This window comes from Silurus meridionalis, chromosome 4, assembly GCF_014805685.1.
Source record: "Silurus meridionalis isolate SWU-2019-XX chromosome 4, ASM1480568v1, whole genome shotgun sequence".
Taxonomy (NCBI): Eukaryota; Metazoa; Chordata; class Actinopteri; order Siluriformes; family Siluridae; genus Silurus; species Silurus meridionalis.
In genome coordinates this window covers 16,822,225-16,847,373 of record NC_060887.1, presented here as the reverse complement: position 1 = coordinate 16,847,373, position 25,149 = coordinate 16,822,225, and the positions used below count along the sequence as shown (strand labels likewise).

At 41.2% G+C, this 25,149-nt stretch overlaps 1 protein-coding gene across 1 annotated transcript; it reads right to left on the bottom strand.

The window, feature by feature from the left end:
- Positions 1–24,851, bottom strand: setd2 (SET domain containing 2, histone lysine methyltransferase). The gene is given in 24 exon segments (XM_046846783.1): positions 1–1,656; positions 3,441–3,542; positions 3,632–3,706; positions 4,284–4,395; positions 5,238–5,374; positions 5,730–5,855; positions 6,025–6,745; positions 6,831–6,983; positions 6,985–7,057; positions 7,206–7,254; positions 7,375–8,568; positions 9,121–9,249; positions 9,361–9,495; positions 9,954–10,098; positions 10,198–10,295; positions 10,492–10,569; positions 10,684–10,807; positions 10,901–11,029; positions 11,194–11,325; positions 12,547–14,239; positions 14,242–16,564; positions 16,673–16,694; positions 23,127–23,249; positions 24,715–24,851. Coding segments are annotated over 23 exon segments (7,941 nt in total). The 5' UTR covers positions 23,156–23,249; positions 24,715–24,851; the 3' UTR covers positions 1–1,494.
- Between the last annotated feature and the right edge of the window lie 298 nt (positions 24,852–25,149).

Below are 25,149 nucleotides of genomic sequence, written 5' to 3'. Positions count from 1 at the left end.
TTATTTTTACAAAACAGTTTATTTTAAAATGTTCTTTACACTCAGTATGACAATGTGCTTGCACAGTACTTACAGTGGAGCGGGGCTCCGTTTTATACATAAAAAAATGTCTTTCAATAGAGAAAGAAATAAAAAGGGAGGGGAAAATAAATGAACAACAACAAGAAAAAAAAATAAAAAAAAATAATAATAATACACCACCCACACACCCCATTAAACCCAACACAGAGCTGTGGGAAAGAATCCTGGTTGCTATGGGAGCACTAGAGCTGCTGGCTGGACTGAGGACTGACCATATTAGTTAGTTTGGTATTCACATATTTACACAATAAACCACAAGCTCCACAGTCCGATTACAATGTCTCTGATTATTTAAAGGATTTCAAAAAACTATTTCTCAATATATTCACATATAAAGCAATATAATACATGTGGGGAGAGAATTAATGCAACTTAAAAAGACGTGAGAGGATTTCATGATGTCGTTATCGTACAAGAACCCTGATGAGCTTTACCGCGGGGGAGAAGAAAAAAAAAAGAAAAAAAAAAAAGATCATATGCCTGGAAAGCTTCACATTGAACCGTCTTGAATCTTAGTAAAAGAGCACTAGTTAATGAGAGTTAATGTAAAACAGCGAGAAACAAGTTGATAAAACAACAAATGCTACATGTCTCTGCTGTGAGGAGAGTAAAAGTGGCCAAGAGTGGCTTAGAGTGAGTGGGTACATTAACGAACGTCCTTCACACGTCAATTCTCTAAAAAGGTTTGTTTTTTTTTAAAAATGCAGCTAAACGAAATGATCCCGAGATCCTGCGCAGTAAAGCCACGCTCGACGCTCTGGGGCGAAGATGGGCGCAAACCTCCGATAGCCTGAGCCCCCCCGCCTCCTCCCCCACCTGAAAAAAAAAATAAATAAAAAAATCGTCACACACTTCATCGTTCCAGCTTTTCCTGACAGTCTCGGCTTCTCCTTCGTCTGGAAGTCTTGATTAACAGCTGGTAAGGAAATGCCTGTCTCCTTCGATAATGGCCGCTGACACAAGCCACCGCTGACAGAGACTTTTCAAAACACGAACCAGGGCAACGCTCGCAGGCAGATAACGGAGGAAATCGAATGAGCTCTCGGGTTCCATGTTCTCCCCGGAGCTGCAGCGCGTCCTGCGAGTGAAGGTGACGCTGTAATGCGGAGGTCGACGCAGAGAAGACGGAAAGCGTAAAAATGATATACGGGGGAGAAAAGTCTGTGTAGCACCCTATTTGTGCGTTTTCTGCACGTTTATCTGCTTGCTGGCTGTGAGAATTTTGTACGTTTTTCTTTTTTTTCAGCATGATTATCCTGTCTCCGTGCAGGGGCAGAACTTTCAGAGCAGCAGTAAAGGACAAGGTCAGAGTGTTAGTATAAAAAAAAAATCAAACAAACAAAAAAAACCCAAAACACCACCAGATGGACTCTGAGGCTCCAGAGATGCCGGCGCGGGTGAGGGGGAAGGAGCCTACTCCAGTTCGGTGTCCTCTTTAGGCCTGTAAATAGTTCCAAACTTCTGCATGTATTTCTTAATGTATTCCTTGGTCTTGTGTTTAACGTTCTCGTTGCACTCCAGGTCCTCGGGGTTTTTGCAGGATTTGAGCTCCTTGTTCATTACTCCATGAGTCAACTGTAAACACACACACACACACACACACACACACCACAAAAAAGTTCTTAAAAACAAGGAAAAATCACAAGTATTTATGAATATAACAGTTTATCTATCAGGGTACCAGTGCGCAGACGTAGCACGAGAAATCCACAGTATGAAGATGCTCAAAATCTTATGCGCATGACAAACTTGGAGAGCTTCAGATTGATGATACTAATCTATGTTCAATTGACACCAGCCACGTTTACACGTACACTGTTTTGCCATTCCGATTCGAAAGATTCGGTGGATATGAGACGTTATCTAATCCGGTGTGGTGTTTGCGTGTGCTGGCGCTTTCGATCCGAATGACTCTGTGGCATGCGCACATTAACCCATGTCCTGTTTGCCACCTTTTATTCCTGTCAACATGGAGTTCCATTGTTTCTTATGCGCTATTTTTATGTAAAATGTTGCTCTTAAATCAGAATAACGAAAAAACGGGTGCAGGAAGCTGTGTTTTTGGTGGCTGTGCGTCAATACGTCTGGATTGAGGTCCGCAGTAAGGACCGGTGGGGAGCGGGTTGCATTGCTGGAATTGAAACTAAACTTTCGAATGAATCGCTTGTTATTCACACAGGTATAAATCCTATTCCGCCAATTATGCGCTTCACGGTTGTTTTATACAAACCCGGAAGTGGTGTTGCAGCAAATCCTGTGTTCACAAGAGCACAGTAAAAAAAGTCTTCTGCAAGTAATCGGTTTAAAGCGTTTACATAGCAGAATTTTATATTTTGTTTGAGTTATAGAAAGGTTTATCTCACCCCTCTCAAACTGATCACAATTTTATACGGTTTGAGCATTTTTATTTCAATTGAGGTGTTTATGTGGAGCCCTCTTTTTCGGATTGGACTTTTAAAGCGATTACAATGCTCCATGTAAACACACCTAATGGTGCACTGTACCACCTGCAGGGTTTGGACCTCGTTTCCAAATAGTGTGTAAACCTTCTAATGCAAAATGTGGGCTTCATCAAAGTAATTACTTAGATTGATGTGTATATTTACATGCGACTATGACCATCCACACACACACACACACACACACACACACACACACACACACACACACACACACACACACACACACACACACACACACACACACACACACACACACACACACACACACACACACACACAGACCTGGCGACGGAAAACAAGCATTCCTGATCAAACATATTCCACGTGTGGCTTTTACATAAGCGCTTGTTTAATAACGGGTCTGGACTGGTAAATGAAAAACATTATACTGATCAAAAGTCTACATTTTTCTAGAACTTTCCTACGCACCCAACCGTGGTGTGAATACAAAAATACTTTTTCTGTATGAAAACTATTTAGAACCTTTAACACGTCTTTAGTAGTGGCAGGATTTCCTATGCAGCAGCATTGCCAAAAGCATGCCTCATTAAAAGCATCTTAAAAAATAATAATAATAATTTATAATATTAAAAAAAAAAACTACTGGAAGTAGTGAAATTTATTTGAATTTGAAAATGATTTTTTTTGTAGACACCCCAACAAATGTAAATGTATGTATTTCCTTTAATTAATTATATATATATATATATATATATATATATATATATTTTTTTTTTATCTTCACACATGTAAATATCATGGAGATTCAACAGACATTCATATACAGTGACTTGAAGAAGGATAAACAAATATAAAAAAAAAAATCACTTGTTTATTTTCAGAAAATAGTAAAAGGAACAAAACAAAAACAAACTTTCAAACTGAACTCCTCCTTACCTTCCTGGCAAGGTGTTTAAAATCCTCAGTGTTGCTGATGCGGCCCATTTTGCAGTCAGGCTTTCGAAATGGATTAAGGCATTGTACAATAAACTGTGACATCTAGGTATAAACAGGATGAAGCAGAAAGGTAAGTGAACAAAAAGAAAATAGAGAATACACTTCTGTAAGCATGAGTGTGTGTAGTATACCTCTTTGCGGAAGACCTCTTTGCTTTTCTTTGCAAGTTCGCTGGACGTGTCTGCTTCAGCTGTCTTGGTGGAAAACTGTAAACATATATCGAGGTGTTATATTTTACGATGTGTCCAATTATTTCTTCAGGGCAAATATTTTATAACTACAGACAGATAGGGTTTTGTTAGGATTTAAAAAAAAAAGAAAGAAAGAAAGAAAGAAAGTAAAATAAAGATTTTTTTGGAAAGCAGATCTAAAACAATAAGCAGAGCCAGAAGGAGCAAACATCTTTACTGCACAGCGGTCTGTAAGGAAAAAGGGTATGACAGATGTGGCATGACAAACCCCCAAAGGCCTTCATAAACAATTCCTAAAGTTTCTAAATGCTACCATAGATGCACGCTGCAAAAAAACCAGTGCTTGGGGGCTCAGAGTAGAGCAGTTCAAACACGTATCCCTTTGCATAACAAAAAGTGCTGTCTCTCTCTGGGGACAGGTTCCAGCTGCTGTCTATTACACTGTGGAGCATCTTCAATTTACCACAGAGCTCAGACAAACCTCAAATGCTGTAGAGAACTCCAGAACAATGCAGGCCCTTTTTGGACCGTTCCCATTTAAAGAAACATGAGCTTTGGCGAGCCGTGAATGAGATCAAGATCTTGTTCTAACCTTTGATGGATTTTCATCGTATGTTGGTGTCCCCAAGTCCATCTCAGCCTCATGCTCCACAGGGGCCTCTTCACCAACTCCGTCCCAGCTAGGAGGATCCCACTGAGTTTGCCTAATATACACAAGCAAAATTTGTGATATCTTACACCGCTTATGAAGAGATTTATTAGGCACTTGACTGAAAGAAATAATATAATTACAGTGTGGAACACCTCACTGCACCTCAGAATCCAATCTGATTTATATTAATGATGCTATAACGTTATCATTTCTATAGTCTACATTATGCCTGCTAATTATTTACATTTGGCAACATTTTATACTTCATAATATACAACTGAGCAGCTACGGGGTTAAGGGCCTTGCACAGGGGCCCACTACTTAAATGTTTATATTTACATATTCACAGGAAAAAGCCACTTTTGTAATGATGAGATCTAACGGCATGCTCAAGCCATTGTCAAATTTTAGCATTAGTCAATAACACCTGATAAACATCTTATTAATTTACTAATAACTGCTCCAACCTATTTAATACACCAAACGACTTCATATACTTATTTGTTCGAGAACACTGTTGATCTCAGTCCAACACGGAACACTGCATCAAAGATTCTCACAATATCAAAAAGATGAGTGATTGAATTTGTTTTTTTTTTTTAATCTGTAAATGAATGGTACTTTAGGCATAAATATTAGCAATCAGGATATCTTCACATCAGGTACACATCAGGTATATAAGGGTACTACACAAGTTCTACAATGTCACCATGGTTATGAAAGAAACAAGCACAACCGAAAGTTATTTTACCAAAAAGACTATATCTAAGAAACTGAAGTATATTCTAACGATAGCTTTACTGTCAATACACAAGTAAGATACAAGACTTACACAAGATATCAAAGAGAGTTATTTGGGACACAGAGTAAGATCTCGCTAGCAGAATTTTATACCTGGTGACTATATGATAGTAGTAGATCTTGCCCTCGGGATCCCGCGCCACCTTCCAACTGGGAGGCAGGACAATGGTTTTAGGTTTGGGAGGTGAAGGAGGTGGAAGGTCCATGATGTTGTTGGGAACAATCATTTCCTGTAGATAGGGGAGTTAGAAGTGGAATTACAATATTTGAACGGAAAAAAAACACAAATTGATTTTAGATTATCAGTGTAAATCTTTTCTGTCCTTAACAGTGAACTGGGTCTTTTATTTGAAATATCGAGATCAATTTGCACATGTTCCAATGTGGCAACACATTCCTAAAACAAAATCAGCAAAAATAAAATTACACTGTCTTTAAAAAGGTGCTATTTAATCCTCATTTTAAAGAAATAAACTTCATGACAATTCAAAACTAATAGAAGCTTTTGTTGCTGTGTGGATATGTTTTTTAAAAAAAATAGGCCCAACAGCCCCCTCTTGTGGTGTTGTAGCCTTCATTACCTACCTGCTGTACAGTCTGCGATGTGACTATGGTGGTTACTGTGCCACCTTGCTGGACCACCACCCCCTGCTGGTGCCCAGCATAGACCTGTTGCCCATGTAGGTAGCCAGTAGCTGGCTCTGTGTACGTCTGCAGTGACACATGGACATGAGACAATTAGCAGAAGTAATATTAGTACATACAATATTGCACCATTTTTTCAATTCTGCTAGAGCACGTTGTAGTTATATTATATTTTGTATGACTAGGATTTCCTAAATAAATAAGGTATATGCTAGTTAAGTGTCAAGTTTCCTACCTGAATGACAGGAGTGTTGTTCTGTGGGTAACCTGCAGGAATGCTGTAGATCGCCTGGCATGGCTGACCTTGGTAATAGATGGCAGTCTGTGGCTGGGCTGCGTTTGAGTACTGCTGAGCAGGCTGCACGGTCACTGCCTGCTGCGTATTGGGATCCCAAAGGGTTGCATAGCCCTGCTGGCCCTGCACTTGGGCGCCAGCTGTCTGAGCAGGAACTGACAGGACAGTGACGCCAGGGTCCTGAGCTGGCGCGGCTGGCTGGACAAACTGCTGTGGTTGGGCAGACGATGCCAACTCCAGGGTAGCAGGAACATGTGCCAGGGTTGTGGCTGAGCTGGCCGGAGTGGTGCTGGGAGACTGAGAAGCCAGAGTCAGGTCAGCTGCCAAAGTCTGATCAAAAGCAATTGTGCCAGCTGCAGTCACACACATAGGGTCTATGGGTGGTGTAGGTAATAGTACCTTGCCCGCATTGGGGTTAGATGGGTCAACATAGGTCTGAATAGGGTAGCCTGGTGGATAGTTCATGAAGCTTGGGCTTGCAGGATACACAAGCGGATTGAATGCTAGTCGTTGAAGCTGCTGCTGCTGCTGCTGCTGCTGCTGTTTCTGGGCTTCTCGCTGAGCCACCTCCTGTTCAAAGAGCTTCCGTCGCTCTTCTGTCGAAAGCTTGGTACGAGCCTCTTTGGTACGAGATTTCTTACTACTGCTGGATGAATCATAGCTTTGAAATAAAGCCACACGGTTAGGCACATGATATAATAGAGGAACTATATAGTGGTAGTGTCAACGTGTACTATGCATCTCACCGGTCTTCGTTTCTACGACTGCTCCTTTCATAAGGAGATGGGTACGGGGGAGAGGCAGAGCCTCGACGACGACGCCTTTCGCCGCTACGCAGCAACGAGTCTTTTTCCCTATCCCAGTCTCGCTCTCGCTCCCGGTCCCAGTCCCGCTCTCTCTCTGTCCCGCTCCCTCTCACGGCTGCTAGAGGATGTGCGGGGTGTCAGCATCGCTTCCCTGTCCCGACTACGGTCTGTTTATCAGAATTGAGAACGATTTGCATATGAAATAACAAAAAAAAACAACATATTACATGTCCAGGGATAAACTGGTTTTAAAAAGAGATTACAACACAGTTCAATACATACATTAAACAATACAGTTACATAAAATTCACATACCATTTGAGTCTTTCTCTACCTGACTCTTCTTAGGGATCCTGTACACCTCCTGATTGATTGATGAAAATTATTATAATCGTTTTTCCAATTATATTACCAACAACATTTAAATATCATTAAAAACAATGTACTGTTTTTTTTTTTTTTATCTTATGTAATGTAATCTTGCCTTCAGGTCTTTCCAGCTGTCAAGTAAGCGAGTAGCCATCTCACTGATGTCAGCAGCTCCAATTTGAGGCTCTTGGCTTCGTTCACTTTCCACGTCAGACACAGCCTCCTCCTCATCCTGGGAAGGTGTGCCCACCATGGTGCCCTCTGTTGCCACTATTCCCAGTGACAGCACCTCTGCTGTGCCAACCACTGATACTGAAGCACTGCCCTCCAGAGTAACAGCACGATCAGTAGCTGATGGGTCTTCTGCAGAGCTGGTACCAGAATTAGGTGGAATGTTGTCAGAGTTAAGAGGTGCAGATTCTGGGTTAACTGTAGACTCAGCAGATGTGGTTTCAATCCCATCTGAAGGCATGTTGACATCAAGGGGTTCTGTAGGCACAGTGCCGATGACTGAAGGAGCCATGATGTTAGCAACCGAAGGCACAATGCTCTCAATCTCAGAAGTCGTCTCAGAGCTGGGAGTGTTTTCATCAGGAGGATGCATAGAAGGGCTAGTGTCTTCTTCAGCTATGACAGGGGCAGGATCATGGGCTTGCTCTATGGCAGGTGTCTGTTCTTGACTTTTCAATTCAGTAGGCTTAGCTTCACAGTGCTCCTCCATGACAGCAGACAGGTTCTCATCTGTCTTGCTAGTTGGTTGCTCTGCAGAGTCCTCCACAGGTTCCTCTGCTTCCGTTTGATCCTGCTTAACATCCTCCATCATCATCTCCTGTTTTGCTTCACTACTCTCCACAGCACCTGAAGCTTCCTGTTTAACTAGTGGCTCTGGGGTTACAGTCAGTTCCTCATTTGTCTCACTTTTTTCTGCTGTGCCCATTGTGACCTCCTGCAAGGGCTCCTCCTCCACCTCCTCCTCCTCTTCATCTTCCTCCTCTTTACCATCAGAGACCTTGCTTCCTTCTGAAAGAGCACTGTCCAGGCTGTTCTCGCTGATGATCTTTAGTCTGCGGTAGACAGCACGTTTTGGTGTGTCTCCGTCCAGCTCTGGTACAGTTTTGGCAGGGGGGCCGTCAGGGGTGTGTGGGAGAGGTGTGTGGGCTCGGGAGGTGCTCTCACTGGAGTAACCGTCTTGCTCTGTAGACTGGCCAAGTGGATGGCTCTGGGCCCAGCGCTGGATGAATTGGAGCACACGGCTCTCTTCCAGCATGTTTTTAGTAGAAATGGGCAGCACTGCCAGTGCCTTCATTATCTGTGCGGAGACACAGCAGGACAGTACAATAAGGAAGGATTCAGTTGTTATTTTACTGTAGTGTAGACAGTAAAAGCGTGTGCACTAAATATTGGCTGCAACTAAATGTTTAATCAGAAATGGCCAAATTAAAATCTACATATATATAAACATATAAATGGTTCTTATCTTGTAAAGTTTTTATTTAAAACATTAAACAGTGACCTGTAAAAAGATCTGTTTTGCTGCTAAAAAATTGTGTCTTTTCTATGTGATTTTCAGGTCTGGTTTTAACTAGATCCGCCAAACACAGAAAGCAAAGAAGGAAATGGCAGAAAACTAGAGGAAAATGCCATAAGCGTGCTTCCTCTTGTTTCTATAATGTGCCCATGTTAGGTAATAATACGGCCGAAGAAGAAAAACTAATGTAATATGTAGAAAAGATGTTAAGTATAACAAAACCACCACCCATTACAAATCATATCAATAAAATGCAAAGTTAAAGACCATGAAGAAAATCCTTTTCGGAGCTGGTTGTGCGGATGTGTACGTATATACTCCTTGCACATTTACCTCCATCTGCAGTTTGATGTTATTAACGGAGTTGCTTTTGGCTTCAGATAAATCAACCATGAATATCCACAACAATGAGAGACCATGATGATCCAAAAACTGCTTGAGGCATGAAGAGTTTGAAGTGTTCTACAAACATAAAACATGGAAAATAAATATGAACTTGAGCTAATACATCATCATCTATTAAATCCTGTTACTAATATTAAATCGCAATTACGTTTTCAATGTGGGACCTACCTGAATGAGTTTTACGCAAGTCAGCCTCTGCTCCATAGTTTCCACACGCACCATAAGTCTGCATAGTGAAACCACTTGTTTCTCATCACTCAGACCTTCCCCGTTCTCTAACAGAGCCTCCAGCTCTTCATCCACCTGTAACATGGGAAGCCAAACACACACAATGAGTTCTAAGGGCAAATAAATAAATAATAACTAAATGGTTACATTAGCAATGGAATGTTGTGAAAAGAGCCCAAATGTTGTCCGCAGAGCTTTAAGTTCATTTCCATTATAGCAGTGGAATTCACGTGTCAAATTTCCTTCAGCGCATGTCATTTCACGAATAGTATCTATAGACCAAAAGTGGCACTTGAAGTCTCAGAGCAATTAACATGTTCCTAGGTACACATCTGACCCAAATCAGCCCAGTATACTTCTCTCAATACTCCTGTCATTGATGGATCACTGCAGCAATCATCCAGATAAGAGAAAGTGTGTGCTTGTTTGTGCTACAAATAAAGCACTATAGGCTGCCATGATGAGATATTGTTCGGTTCATCTTGTTCCTGCTCTTAAATAGCTTGTACATTGTTTGGGCCGAAGCCACTTACTGTAGTCAGTGCACTGACTGCTTCTTTCTTCCGAGACCGCTCCCTTTGTTTTTTGCCCACTGCTGCCCGTACGCTAACACGATTCTCACCCCCCAGGAAGCCGCGACAACTTGGTGCTCCACAGTAGCATTTCTGTGCCTCTTTCCTTGGAGATGAAGATAAACATAAATCACAATATTAACGATACTTGAATCCTGTAAGAGACTGAACTAAAATGTATTGAAGGAAAATGAGGCAAATTTACCCATATCTTTGAAACTGGTAATCAAATGTGAGTTCTGTCCCAGCTTTCACAGCTTTGGTGGTAAAGAAACCAACCCTGAGCTGACCATTCACAGTCCACTGTTGGAGAGGCAACAAACGGTTTATTAAAAACAAAAAACAAACAAACAAACCAACAACAAAAAGGTCCTGCTTGAACAATGAGAACTTCCAGACACCATGGAAATTAGCCCTAACACCACATTTCCAAATGAAAAGATTCTACACAAAGAATGAGGAATTCATTCATTCATTCATGCTCGTCAACAGCACTGACCTTCTGAGTTTCACAGTTGGGCTCACAGCTGTGGTTCATAAACCTTGAGCAGTTGCCTTTCAGTGTGGCATCAATGATCTATAAATGAAACAAAGAGGACTCTATGCAATTTCTAAATGACGGCGATTAAATGATTGAATCGAATGCTGCTGTTGGCGCATGTTTGTGTTTGACCAAAGGGTACAGGTTCACCTCATTATTCTTCAAAGCCATGAAGTAGTAGTGGACGTTCTTGCTGCGAGCGTACTCTTTTACCCGTGACTTGAACTCCCTGTGATCCAGAACCTCTCCGCAATACTCCAACACAAATGTGTTCCTGGATTCAATCAACTTAAATTAAAATCTGTCTCTCAATAATCTCTGAATAATGTCCTTTATGATATTGGGCTCATTTGCACTTGGTACTCACGACTGTAAGTCTCTGGCAGCCCGCAAACCCCAGCCTTTGCTTTCAGTTAGAATGACTTCAAAATCTGCGTGCTGCTTCATCTGAAAGCGCCGGTTTGAACAGTATACTCCATTTAAGCACCGTGATGAGCTTAATAAAAAAGAGAGAGAAAAAACACTTCAGTATCGTGAATACTACAGTATTGTAGTGATACAGTTTAGTTTTACAGTTGTAACGTTAAGTGATAAGCAACGTTAAAGCTAAACAATTGTGCACAAGGCTTAAGCAAAACGATCGAATATGAGGTCACATACCATTCGATCATCAGCAGGCGATTCAAACAATCTTCTCCGCACGCCATAACTCCCTGTGCCCGCTCCTCTCTGGAAAGGACCGCGCACTCGCACTGCATTCGCTTAATATCTCGATGTGACTTATTCTTCTTGCTATTTTTAACAGAGATTTTATGGATTGTTAGTAGGGCTCCACGATTTGGGAAACAAAAAGTCATGTTGCAATTATTTTGCTCAATACTTTGATATGCGATTGCCATGCAATTGATTGTTATCAAGGAAATTGTACACAGGATGTAACAGACATAGAAAGAGAGAGAGAGAGAGAGAGAGAGAGAGAGAGAGAGAGAGAGAGAGAGAGAGAGAGTATATATATATATATATATATATATATATATATATATATATATATACACCGGGCGGAGCTGATGGGGATCTGTGTGGGAAAGGGAAGGTTGGCAGGTGAAGGCGCCAATCCGCGAGTGTGCACGGGTTACACATTTTGGCCTCGAGGAAAGACGTGCGTTACCGTGAGTGGGCATGAGTACGAGGAAAGGAAAGTGGCGAGTCAAAAGTGAATGAAAATTAAATAAATAGTCTCTTTTTTTCAACCCGGAACCAGTGAGATCTGCTAGATCTCTCTGATCACCAAGTGATGGTGATTGCCATATAACAGAGGTAGGGTTTTTCGACTACCAGTTCAGTGTCGGTCTGCTCGCCATCCATCTTTACCCGGTCTCCGCTCTGCACATCGAAAAGTCACGTGACCGCACACGCCTCACGTGCGCTGCCTAAAGTGAGGTCTTTTTTTGTTTTGTTAGCGGCGCGGAAAAATCTGCAAACCGTTCTCAGAAAGCATGTGTCCACACGTGCGCACTTATATTTAATTACATCGCAGTGTTTGGCGTCATATAATTGCACAAGCTGACAACGCGATTGCGATGCGATTAATCGTGCAGCACTGGTTGTTATTTATTTTAAACATGAATGTCCTAAAATGGCTTTTAATCGCTTTACTGATGAAAAGCAGTATTTTAGCAATAACCAAATAAACAAACATTCCATGCACACCAATTTTGTTCTTATAAGTAAGCCTTAAGCCTGAATGTAAGTTTTAACCTAGCTTTGGATTAATTATATACACAGAGAGAGAGAGAGAGAGAGAGAGAGAGAGAGAGAGAGCGCTTGATTTAACAGACACAGGAACAGACAGATTTGACTGATCACATGACTTGACTTGCTATTAAACAACCTTATTTAAATTTGGATTTCTTTTCCCAATGTTAGATTCTGATTGTTATGAATATGAAAATGCCAACATTACTATTATTACTGTTCAGAATATAAAAAATGTAATCAGGAAGAGATACTGACCGTTCTGTCAGGTAGACGTTTTCCTCAATAAGGTCGAAATAAGGAGGCATCTTTTTTTGCTTAGCTTTATCCTTCCAATTACCAGGATCGAAAAATTCTTTCAGACTAAGCAGTGGACGTTGTTCTTCTTGCTGCGAGGAAACCTTGGTCTCTTTTGTGTCCTTGCTCCGCTCATGCTCCTCTAAGCATTCTCGCTTACAAGAAAGACCTGCTTCAGCCTCATTGTCTGATTCTGACTCCAAGTCTGGCCTTCTTTTCTTGGGTGGGCCTCTACCTCGATGAGGCTTTTGGCTGCTTTCCCTTGGTGGCTCTGAGATTATCTGGCTCTCAGCAGTGGCTGTTACAAAGCTGCAATTGCTGCTTATCTCATTGGCTTGAACAAATGCAGATGACCCTGGAGGTTTTCTAGATTGTACCCCTCCATCAAGTCCAAATGCTTTTCCCTCGTAATCTTCCTCTTGGTCATTAGTTAAAGAGTCAGGGTGGATCTGGTACACCGACTCATGACAAGGAGAAGGCACAAGTGTATTGCCTGGCATGCTTTTATTAAAGACGCTAGCCTGGGTCCAGTAACCACCATCTTGTCTGGCAAATGTACTTCCTATTTGGGGTGGGTGTTGAGTGCTGTGGCTGCTGTCTGGCTGCTGAAATGTGCTGCTGGGCTGCTCGGTTTGGGTGAAATCACAAATCAGGTTCAAACCATTTTGGGGTCTGAGATTATCTGTGCAAATAAACTTTACAAATTGTTCCTGTCCTCCCTTTCTTCCATGCCAACTGTCTGGATTGTCCTGATACTGGGGACACCCTGATTCAGCCTCTCTCTGAATATAGCTTGGTACTTGGTCAGTTCGGACACAAGTCTTTGGTCTTTCTTTGACAGTGCAGTTTCGTTCTGCGTGACCCAGTGTTGTGGTTGCCTCAGATTGGCTAGTGCTGTCGACCAAATCGCTCTGGGACTGGTAGGGCGTGTGCCCAGAAGGCAGACATTTATTCTCAGCAACTGACAAGAGATCGTGTTTGCTTCCTTCGAGTGAACGTTCCAAAGGCTTAACTGGAGTCTTAAAAATACCGGGAATTTCATTGTTAATGCTTATACTCAACTCATCTGGCTGACAAGTTAGCTGTCCAGAGAGAGTTAATGGGCTAGTCGGTGGTGTTGGCCGGTCAGTTGTCTCATGGGTTATAGTAGAATTCTTTGGCACAACCACCACAGAGTGTAACCGCTTCAGACTGACCTGTCCATCATCTGAATCAGAGTCGGAGTCATCAGTTTCACTCTCCTCACTGTGGCTTTTACCATCACAGTTGAACGAAAGAGACTTTTGAGTCAAAGGTTTATACGCGTCATCACTGTTTAATTGATCAGAACTGGCATATGTCTGATCAACATGAATAACAGGACCTGGACTGCAGCTACGATTTAGAGGACCTTGATTTGCCAGGGACTTGTCAGCGATATGTTTGCTACCTTCTTCATCGGTTTGTTGTGCATCAGCAGAAAATAGCTGCTCAGAATCTTGCATGATTTCTCGCTCAGGCTCTGTTGTTTCCTCGTTCGTCCGTTCGACCGGAATTCCCTCTTCCTTTGCGCAGTTTTCTTTATGGAAAGCGTCATTGGCAAAATCAATTTTCTTAACTGAAATAACCTTTTTCACATAGGAAGTCTCATTGTTAACCTTTTCGGAGGACTGATTTCCAAAGTGTCTTGACCAACAATATCCCAGCGTGACTTTTTAACATGGGCACCCTTATGTTTTATAACTGCAGCATGAGTCTGTACAGGTTTGATATCTGCCTGCTCACTAACTTTTTCAGAGGTTTCGACATTCACCGGTAGGGGATCGACTTCATTAATAAGAAACAACTGGGAAACAAATTTAGTGTTCGGTTTCAAGCATTCTCCAGGTGGTAATTCTTTCACAGAAAGAGTGTCTGGCAATGAACCTAATGAATCCTGACTGGGGGTGTAGCCTGGAAATGGTGGCTCAATTAAGCTAGAGGAATCAACAGTTTTGAAAACGGTACCAACATTTGCGATGTTAGTCGGTGCCTCTTTCACGATCTCCACTTTATTTTGAACTGTAACGTCGGTCTGCTTTGCAAGCGGATCATCCTCTAAAGAAATGTCCTTGTGCGTAATGTGGATTTTACTACCATTCTCTTCACTGGCAGCTGGACCCTTTTCTTTAAGATCAGAATCTTGCAACTCAACATGACTTCTCAGACTGTCATTTAGGATAACTTGCTGTTGTTGTTGAGAGGAATTATTTGTTGATTTAGACTGCCTGCTTTCTTCACATTGGGAACGAACATCCACCTTGCTGAATTCTCCCTGAGACTTGTTTTTGTCAGAACCCAAGTGTGGAAGTTTAGCATTGATATTTACTTTCGCTAACAATTGTCCATCTGCTCCAACACTACTCGACTTTGAATCTGAATGACTTGGTTTTTTATCAGATAACCTAGGAGACCGATCTGAGCTTTGAAATTGCATTTTCATTTTGTGCTCATCATCAGAGTCAGAACTCCCGCTAGTTTTTTGGACCTTTTTCTCAGATCTTAATACGTTACTCGAATTGGATGTTTTACCGTGTATCTCCGATTTCGAATGGGAATTGGACTTTTTATGACTGCCTTCAGTCTCTGGAGAACTCCTTTTACTTGGTTCAGTGCAATTAGTTCTCCCAGATCTTTCTATTCTTGAGTACTGTGATCTTTTGTCAGCTTCTGACAAATGAGGAGAAGACTTTGAGTCGGATTTTGAGTCTCTGTAGGATTTTGAATGAGAGGACGTCTTCGGATCTCTTTGTGAGCTAGAGTATGTGGAGGACCGGCTTGAATCGCTGCCTCGAGTCCTGAGCTTCCTGAGGTCATCTTCAGAGTCGGAGCTGTCCCGCGATCTGCCATCACCTCGGGAGCGTGACCTCCTCCGTTCGCGTGAATTTCTGTGGGATCTCCTTTCAGAATCATGATAATGTGACCTATCTGTCCTTGACTGCCTTTCATTTCTTGATCTCTCAGATCTGGAGTATGAAGAACTTGTCCGGGAACTTCGGGATCTAGACCGTGACCGACTCCTGGTCCTCCTTCGATCAGAACGAGAAGATCGTGAGTAGGTGTGTCTAGAGTCTCTCTCCAATTTACTTCGGCTAGACCCTTTTTCATCCTTCTCCTCTCTCTTATCTGATCTGGATTTGTCCGATACGTCACTTTTGGAGCCTGAGGACTTCTTAACAGAAACACTCTGACTATCAGACTTTGCCACATTCTTGGAATCACTAGACTTCTGGTTAGAAGATATCCGAACAGACTCACCATCAAAGTCAGAACCTGGCAGAGTATTGTCTGACTGGTGGACATTTTTGCTGTGTTCAGGCTCAGAAATGTTTTCCTTACACTCGTTCCCAATATGGCAGGAATCGCTTGGTCCCTTAAGGCGAGTGTTTAATTTCTCCTGAGCGCTTTCCTCTCTGATAACTTTTTCTGAACAGTCAGGGACAGAGTTTTGTTGGGGGGGAGCCACAGGGGGTTCACCTTCAATTCTTGTTGAAGATCTAATTAAAACTTCGGTCTCTGAGATGGCATCATTTAAAAAAGCACTGACTGTGGGCTGTTCTTCAACAACAGACATACTCAAAATCTGTTTCTTAAAATGCATCATGTCATGTTTCGCTTTGCAGGTGAGGGGTACTGGGGACTGTGTTGCCTGGGACTCTGTGGGCACAACAGGGGGTTCAATTTGCTCATTCTTGCTTTCAGCACTCTGTCCTGTTGTAAGGTCTGCAGGGGGCAAATTTGTAGACTGCACTGCAGGAGAAATTTCATTTGCCCCTTTCTCTGGACTTTGTGGGACAAGGAACACTTTCTGGCGTGGCTTCTTAGTCTGGGTGAAGCTGAAAGAGACCTTCTGTCGACCCTGTTTCTCAAGATTCACTTTAGACTGGAGATGGTTTGTTAAAACAACTCGAGGAGCAAGGCCTCTAAATATGACTTGCTGTGAGGTGTTTTCAACCTTGATCTGGGAATGAACAAAAGAGCACAATAAATTCAATAATCAGAACATCATACGCATATATAAGGAAAGAGAAAGCTTCACAACAGAAGATCCAGAAGAAAACTTGCATACCGAACCATCAATTGTGTTTTCCCTGAAGTCATCAGCAGCAGCAGGCCATAAAAAAAAAAATAAAAAAAAAAAAGGAAAATTTGAATTAATATTTATGGAAAGACATTTTATAAAATTTAAAATAGAATATTAATAATATAATATATATATATATATATATATATATATATATATATATATATATATATATATATATATATATATATATATTTTAATAGATAATATTTCAATTAAAAAACTAGATTGAAATTATATTTTTTAAAAAAGGTACACATTCTCCAAATAGACCAATTCCCAACAAATGGAGTGCAATAGTGTTAAAGTTCAACCAAATATCTTATTTATTATTCCATTTAAGGAAATAGAAAATTTTTTTATATGGCAGTGTAAAAAGAAAGAGAAAAGGAAAGTGAGAGAGAAAAACACGCTGTTAATCACCCTACGTGACTGATTGCTAGCTACTAACTTCCTATAGTAAAGAAGCAAAGAAACTACTGCCTTCAGTTCCTAGTCAGATCCTATTTTTTCAACATACGCTGTGACGGTAGCAAATCGCAAATTGAAGTTTACCTATTACCAAAATGAACATGAGGCATGCCTTCTGCAATCATGTTGTGAACAACAAAATAGACTATAGACCAAAAGTTTCCTATTGAAATGTGTAAAACAATATTTCTATTTCCCCTGCTAGCTCACTTCCATTGAGAAAATAACACGTTTCACTATTCATTCACTTGGAACAGTGTACTTTTAGCAGTTTTGGGCTGCATTTTTAAGCAGCAGAATGTTATAAATAGATTTAAACGGATATCAAATTTGTCCTTTTGTAACAGCTACATACTACTAAGCAACCATTTCAATTCACCTTCCTCTTCACAAGGCTGTAAAACATTGGGGGAAAACAGTAGATCAGTAACTTTACAGAATCATCATCAGGGACATTTACTGCATTAGGGACATGATTTCCTTTCTTTAGTTGGCCTCAATGCATTTACATAACTACCTCATCACGCATCAGGTTCAATTGATTTTACCGTAATTTCCAGACTATAAAGCGCACCCATATATAAGCCGCACCCACTAAATTTTACAAATATTTTTATTTTGAACATAAATAAGCCGCACCTGTGTACAAGCCGTCCAATGTCTTTAGTGTCTTTACACTGAAACTAATGTACTTTACACAGGCTTTAACGAAAGACACATTACGCTGTGCAACGGGTGAAATATGTTGCTTTTCCTTTAGGAGCAGAGCAGTATTTTGGGAATAGCCTGCCACTGCATTATGCCGGTATTACTGCGTGTGTGCAAGACTGAGGAATATGTCCTTATTATTTTCTGATGCTCATTTCTAGGTTTCTTTGACTAACCCGTAACGCTGTTGCCAAGAAAAATTAAAAAAGCATGAGTTTTGGAAACCTGTCTGTGCTTATATATGATTTCTGTTGCAACTGGAGTTAGCGAGCTCTCCCTTCACCCAGACTCAACACGCTACAATGGCTTGTATCTAAACAGTAGCCGACCAAGAAAGTCATTGTTCACTGTCTTCCTCCTTCCTTTCACAACTATTTCTCTCGAGAGTTTATCTTTTGGCATCGTCGTGCGTTTAAAAAAAAAAAAAAAAAAAAAATTTTTTCTCCTGAAGCCGTGCAGCTCAGAACACAGGTAAGGTGCTTTTTTTTTCCGTTTCCGTTCGGAAATTTCATTGGTCTAATGTTATGGGGTTCGGTTTTTTGGCGTGAAGTTTGTGAAACCATGAAAAAGACAGGAAAAATTCATGAATAAGCCGCTTCGTTGTTTAAGCCGTGGGATTCAAAACGTGGAAAAAAAGTAGCGGCTTATAGTCCGAAAAATACATTAGCTTGTACACACTGATCAGGCATAACATTATGACCAACTGCCTAAGTATCTACTGCCTAAAACAGCCGACCCTTTGAGCATTAACACCGTAACGCTTTTTCTGCAATTTGTGCTACAGGAACTCATATTTTGGATTGGACCACATGGTCAGCCTTCACTCCTCACGTGCATGAATGACTCGGCCGCCCGGGACCCTGACGCCGGTTCACCACTGTTCCTTCCTTGGAGCACTTTTGAGAGATTATTACCACTGCAGACTGGGAACCCACAAACTTCCACAAGAGCTGCAGTTTCGGAGATGCTCTGCCCCAGTCTTCTAGATGTCAAAATTTGGCACATTGTTCCTGCTTCTAACACGTCAACTTTAAGAACAAAATGTTGCTGCCTAATATACCACCTACTACTAGCTACCATAAATGTTATGCCTAGGGTTTTATTTGCCTGATAGATTAGCTAATGTGTTCCTTTTTTACATACTTGCATGAAATTACAGACACTACATACACAACCACTCCCTTCAAACCAGAGCTTGCAAACTCCTTTCAGATCTGTGGGTACTACTGATGAATTTATTTCTATCGTACAGTGGTCTGGTTATGGCACACAAATGTAACATTCAACCTGAAAACAGGAATATCACTTATCGTTAAGAACTAAATAAGGATCTCAAGGCAAAAACTAGGTTACATGACCCACAGAGAATCATTTCTTTCCCGTGACCTTCATAAGCACCCTTACAATGGCAGCTGTAATTTAAAAAAAAATTATTACTTATTACACTATAATGCATGCACCAATTATGCTGTTTGATAAACATTTAATAGTTTGTCACTACAAACTTTGGGAAAAGAAAAAGAAAAAAAAAGAAAATCTGCCATTCGAATTTAACTTGTGGGCATATTAAAGAAGAAGACAAAAACAAAAGCGTTTAAATGAAAGCCTTTTATATCTATACACACAAGCGGTCTAATGTCTACATGGATTTTTTTTGCTGATGCTGCTCACAGTAACACATTTGACACTACATTTATAGACATACTGAATTTCATGTGAATATCAAGAGTCAGTGAGATTGGGGTAAGTGTGCTTCCAGTAAGAGTTTTTGATACTGTTGTGCCCAAAACACCTACACAAATCACTCCAGCTCCAGATGTGCACATCAAGACTGGCTTATGTCCAATTCTATTTGAAAGGAAAATAATGTTCTTTTAAAGCTTTTTATAAATTAAGTATTCTACTAGCATAATCCAATGCTTTTTGTGGTCACTGACAAACCGCATTAAAAATCTTGGCAATGTAACATTGTACAGGCTTGTTGCATCAGACAACCCTAGTGAGATTAATCTAGATCAAAAATGACATCACATACTAGTTTTATCAATAAATATACAGTATCTTGCAAAAGTGAGTACACCCCTCACATTTCAGCAACCATTTTAGTGTCTTCTCAAGGGACAATAATATAGAAATGAAACTCAGATAGCATTAGAGTTGCCAGTGCGCAGCTTGTTTAGCTGTATAGATTTACTGTCCTCTGAAAAAGAACAAGATACAGCCAACATTGTCTACATAACACAACAAAAGTGAGTACACCCTGACTGATAACAGCTTAACCGTGCAAAGTCACGTCCTATTAATCATGTACATGATTTTACATAGAATTGTTGCTCTCCACAAAGATGGCTGAGGCTATAAGAAGATCCGTAATACCCTTAAACTGAGTTACAGTATAGTTTCCAGGGTCATACAGTTTTCCAAGACGGATTCCTCTCAGAACAGACCTCGCAAGGGTCAATCAATGAAGTTGAGTCCTGGTGGTAATAGATTCCAGCATGTACTGTGACATTCTGAAGCAGAACATGACGCCCACATTAAGAAACTGGGCCAAATGGGTGTTTTTTTCAACATAATAATGACCCCAAACACATCGCCAAGATAACAACTGCCTTGCTGAGGAAGCTGAAGGTGATCGAGTATCCAGACCTGAACCCTATTGAGCACCTGTGGGGCATCCTCAAGTGGTAGGTGAAGAAGCGCCATGTGTCTAGAATATCCAGCAGCTCCATGATGTCACGAAGAGGATCCCAGCAACAACCTGTGCAGCTCTGGTGAATTCCATACCCAGGAGGATAAGGCAGTTCTGGATAACAATAGTGCTCACACAAAATATTGACCCTTTGGACAAAGTTTCACATGTTCACTTAGGGTGTACTCACTTTACTCACATACACACACAGTTATTTTGACAATAATGGCTGTATGCTGAGTTAGTTACAGAGGACAGTAAATCGGTACCATTATAAAAGCTGCACATTGACTTCTCTAAAAATCAGTGGTGGGCAGTCAGGGCCAGCAAAGCCTTCTCTGCTGGCCTAAACACCATCAGAAGCACTGACCCACATTTACATCCTAAATTCTAATATTAGCTTCATAAAATTGTATTAATTTATTCCCAACAGTTTATTCTCTTCATTTCGTAGCGTTTCTCTTGGCTGCACTGCTTCCAGTACGTGTAGGTCAGATTTTTTTTGTCCAATCACATTTCAACGTCTATGTGCAGCCATGTCGTTCTAATCTGACAAGGGCCTTCAGAATCAGTAGTGCTGGCCGATGTACCATAACCTATGTTAGCAATGAGTCTGTTTCTTTAACTAATCAGATTTCATATTCGCCTTACAGGGCAGCTAGCAGGCCCAGAAGAGCTTCAGCATTTTTCCGTCCTCTGATTGGTTGGTCAGAGGGAAACTGTTACAGCCAAGTTCAACTGGCAAAACACATGTGTAGCACTCTGCACACATTAATACATCGGAACATGTGTTAATACATCGGAATATTTTACACCCACAATGGCTGACAATGGAATAGAAATTGACTTAGTCTCGGACATACTTAAAAATCCATTTCGAAGGTGGACATTTCCAGAAAAGCTAGACATCGTGAGGAGAGATCAGCTAAAAACAAAGCTAGATAGCTTGTCTCAGCCCGGGAAAGGGTTTGTTCGCCACTTCCAGACCAGTGAATACAAGCGAAACCACTGGATTACAGCCTCTGAGGAACAGTGCAAATTATGAGTCTGCATCTCTGGTGAGTTTTTTTTTTTTAATTTACATTTTAATATTTTTGTCATGTTATTAGACAAATATCGATTCTGAACTGCTCCAGATAATGTAGATGGCACAGTTGTGATTGTAGTGTAGAGGCTTGAAGTCTTAACTGGGTTTCTTGTTTTAGTTAAATGGTTTTCACCCTCCATATGTGAAATGCTTCTCTCTATGTAATGCCACGTGTTGTTATATTGCGTTTTTGTATAGTATGGATGGTTTCTAAAATGTCAACGTGATCGTGGTGGTATTAAGAGGTGGATTAAGTCAAGTAAGTCCCAAGGTCCAGGTAACAAATGCACGGCCCGCCACTGCTAAAAACCTATCCAAGTTTAATTTCTACAGTATTGTCCCTTGAGAACATGTAATTAAATGGTTGCTGAAATGTGAGGGGTGTACTTACTTTTGTGAGATACTGTATATATGAGTGAGGTGCTAATTTGCAAAGACAAATAATACTATCCTTTAAAGTTCAGGTCAAATTCATTCACATTGTTGGCAGAATGAAAATTTTGGTGAAAAGCTGCAAAAAACAAACAAACAAAAAACAAAACAACAACACACTGCTCCATTAAAGGTTCGCAACAGCACTGAGCAACTTACATAAATCTTACATGGAAAAAAAGACTGGAAAAATGAGGACTCTTGCTAAAGCTCGCTTTCCAGTCAAACTGAACCATCGAAAGAGAAGGGCCTTTAAAAATAAGATAACCAGGGACCCAATAGTCAGTCGAACAAAGCTCTAAAGATCATGCATGAAGATGAGAGGAACTTGCAGAAGGTCAAAAAAATATCACATGGATTTAGCTTTGACATTTTGGGATATGGAGTGGAGTTTTTCCCTCACTGCACCCACCTGACATAAATGTTTGCATCATAATAAAAAAGGGGTTTCATTTTGCAGCCCTCAGAGGTGCTAATAATTACTGCTTCAGAAACTTGACAATACATTGTCTGACCCTGTGTGAGAAAGTATCTCTAGTTGCACTGGGATCTAAGCCCATCTTTAAAACAATGAATCACCAATGAGATCTTTGAGAAAGACAACAAAACCTGTCTGCCTTTAAAGGTGTGTACAGGAAGAAGAAGAAAGAAAAAGAAAAAACTAACCACTGTGCAAAAAAGAAATAAAATAAAAGTTGCCACAGATCTTTTTTTTTTTTTCAAGAATAGAGATTATGCAGCTTGTGAAAACAGGTGACAACAGTTGAAAATTTAGCTTTGTATTATTTATACTTATCTGCCCAGTCATCTAAACTCCTTTGCTGATGAAGGACTAATTTGTGTGTGGAGCTGGTATAAAATTTCACTCCAGCCTCGCTAAACACTTACATGCACTAACTTCCGATAATCCGGGGGTCATGATAACCTGATCGTCTATTAAAACCAGGAAACACGTAACATGAAATGAAAAGGCAGCATTCTCGCCGGTCAGAAACAACACACAAGTTTACCCTCGATCATAGTTGCTTAGTGACACGTGTGGAGCTTACCTGAGTTCAGGATTCAGCAGTGCATCCATTTTGAGGCAGGCCGAGCGAGGAGCACCTTGATGGAAGCTCCCTCACTGGGATAAAGCAGCTCAGAGAAGCACGCTCTCTGATGTAATGCAAAACCTGACGAGAAGCAACAACAACAGACATGACTCTTCGGTTCCGTGCTACTCTCTTCTACCTATTCTGATGAGCTCCCTAGACTGGGGTGCTGATTTGTTTGCACCTCAATGTGTATAATATATTTACTTGTGCACTAAAAAGTTGAGATTGTTCGTCTCCCTGATGATGTAATTAGGTTATGGCAAGAGCGAACTTGTCTGTGTGGTGTGTCTAATACTTAGGTCAGGAGAACAACTGTGACACTGTCAGAAACGTGCGAGATAAAACACAATTTTAGAAAAATCTGATAGTGTTAATGGGAAGATGGAGAGCTGCGTGACGCCAAAAAGGAAACCAAATTAATATGCAAATGTTTGCCCAGACTCTGAAAATCAAGGGTAAACACGTCTCAGGAGAACTGCACGAGTCTTAGCTAGACATTTGCAAAAAAACGAGCTTTACTACGTGCTGGTGAAATCCTACAACACTGATCAAATGTTTTTTTGGGGGGCTTTTCTTTTTCTTTTTAAACCGGGTGCAAATCAGTAGGTTACCTGTCCTTGTTCAAAGAGGGTACCTTTTGTCTCAGAGAGCAAAAGCCTTACATGTGCAGAAAACGATGGCAGACCCTCAACATAACGCACACTCGATCGATGCAACAACACAAAGGCCAATAACACACACACACACACACACACACACACACACACACACACACACACACACACACACAAACCCCGTTTGGCTGTAGAGAATAGGTGCCCGTGTAATATGCATGTTCAATGTTACACGTTTGTATCTCGAATAAATTTGTGCAGAAGCAATCCTAATCGTGCAAATGATTTCATGCCCATGCTAACCTCCTATCGATTCTCTTTGCTCGCTGGAAGCAGAACGAGCCGGACAGAAACGTGTGAGTTGAATATGGCAGCCTGCGAGAATAACCCCAATAAAACGGCTGCACAGGAAGCAGGCGTGGGGGGAAGGCTGTGAAATTTACACCGCAGATACAGAGGCCTAGTGGCGAGGCCTCGGTGTCCGTCCGTCCGTCCGTCCGTGTTAGCGGGACAGTCATACATCAGATCTGTTTTGGCTCATTCACTGATTGACACGGTTGTGAATGAGGTGATCTGGTAGAGGTTTCGGCCACATAGTGGGTTATAGTTTAGTTTAGCATATACGCTGCGATTGACCAGTTAAGACATGAGGTTAACGAATGCTACAGAAAGTCGGCTAGTTCACTACTAGTTGTGAGGTGTATGTTTTTTTAACCATCTTACAAGTGATCATTGATTGTTTTAGGTCTAAATATAACAGGAGAGTGATTTCTGGATTTAGAGACTGCTAAACCAGGCGGATAACTAGAACCAGTTAGCTCGGGGGGAGGAATCAGTAGCGGTTTAGCTAGCAAGCTTTGCTGTAGATGTTTGTGTATAAAGTTGGGCAAATTGATCAAATGCGATGCAAACACAGAGAAAATACTCACTTCGGGCTCTGGTCTAATTCAGGTAAATCCCCCATCGTCGACACCAAGAGAGGCAGGAATCTCTATGGGCTGTTTGATAAACATCCACCATGAAACGTCAAATCCACACGGACGGGATAGCCAGCTTAGCCTCCAACGAGCTAGCCGGCTAACACTCCTCAAAAACAGCTCGTCCCACGGATTCAGTAGATGCGCTTCGGGATTTTTAGGTGAGCTTCAAGTAAATTTTCGAGACAGGTTAATCCAAATGGAGTCCATGAAGAGAGCCGAGGTTTGCTTCTGGTGCACTTTCTCAGCACCGTCGAGCATGTCGTGGAAAGCAGACTCCTTTTTGCTTCATGGTCTAGTGAAGACGGCCAGGGCAAACTCACACACACGCTCCTGACTCGATACAATGCACCGGTTTGGACTCCTCCTCCTCTTCAGCTGCATTCA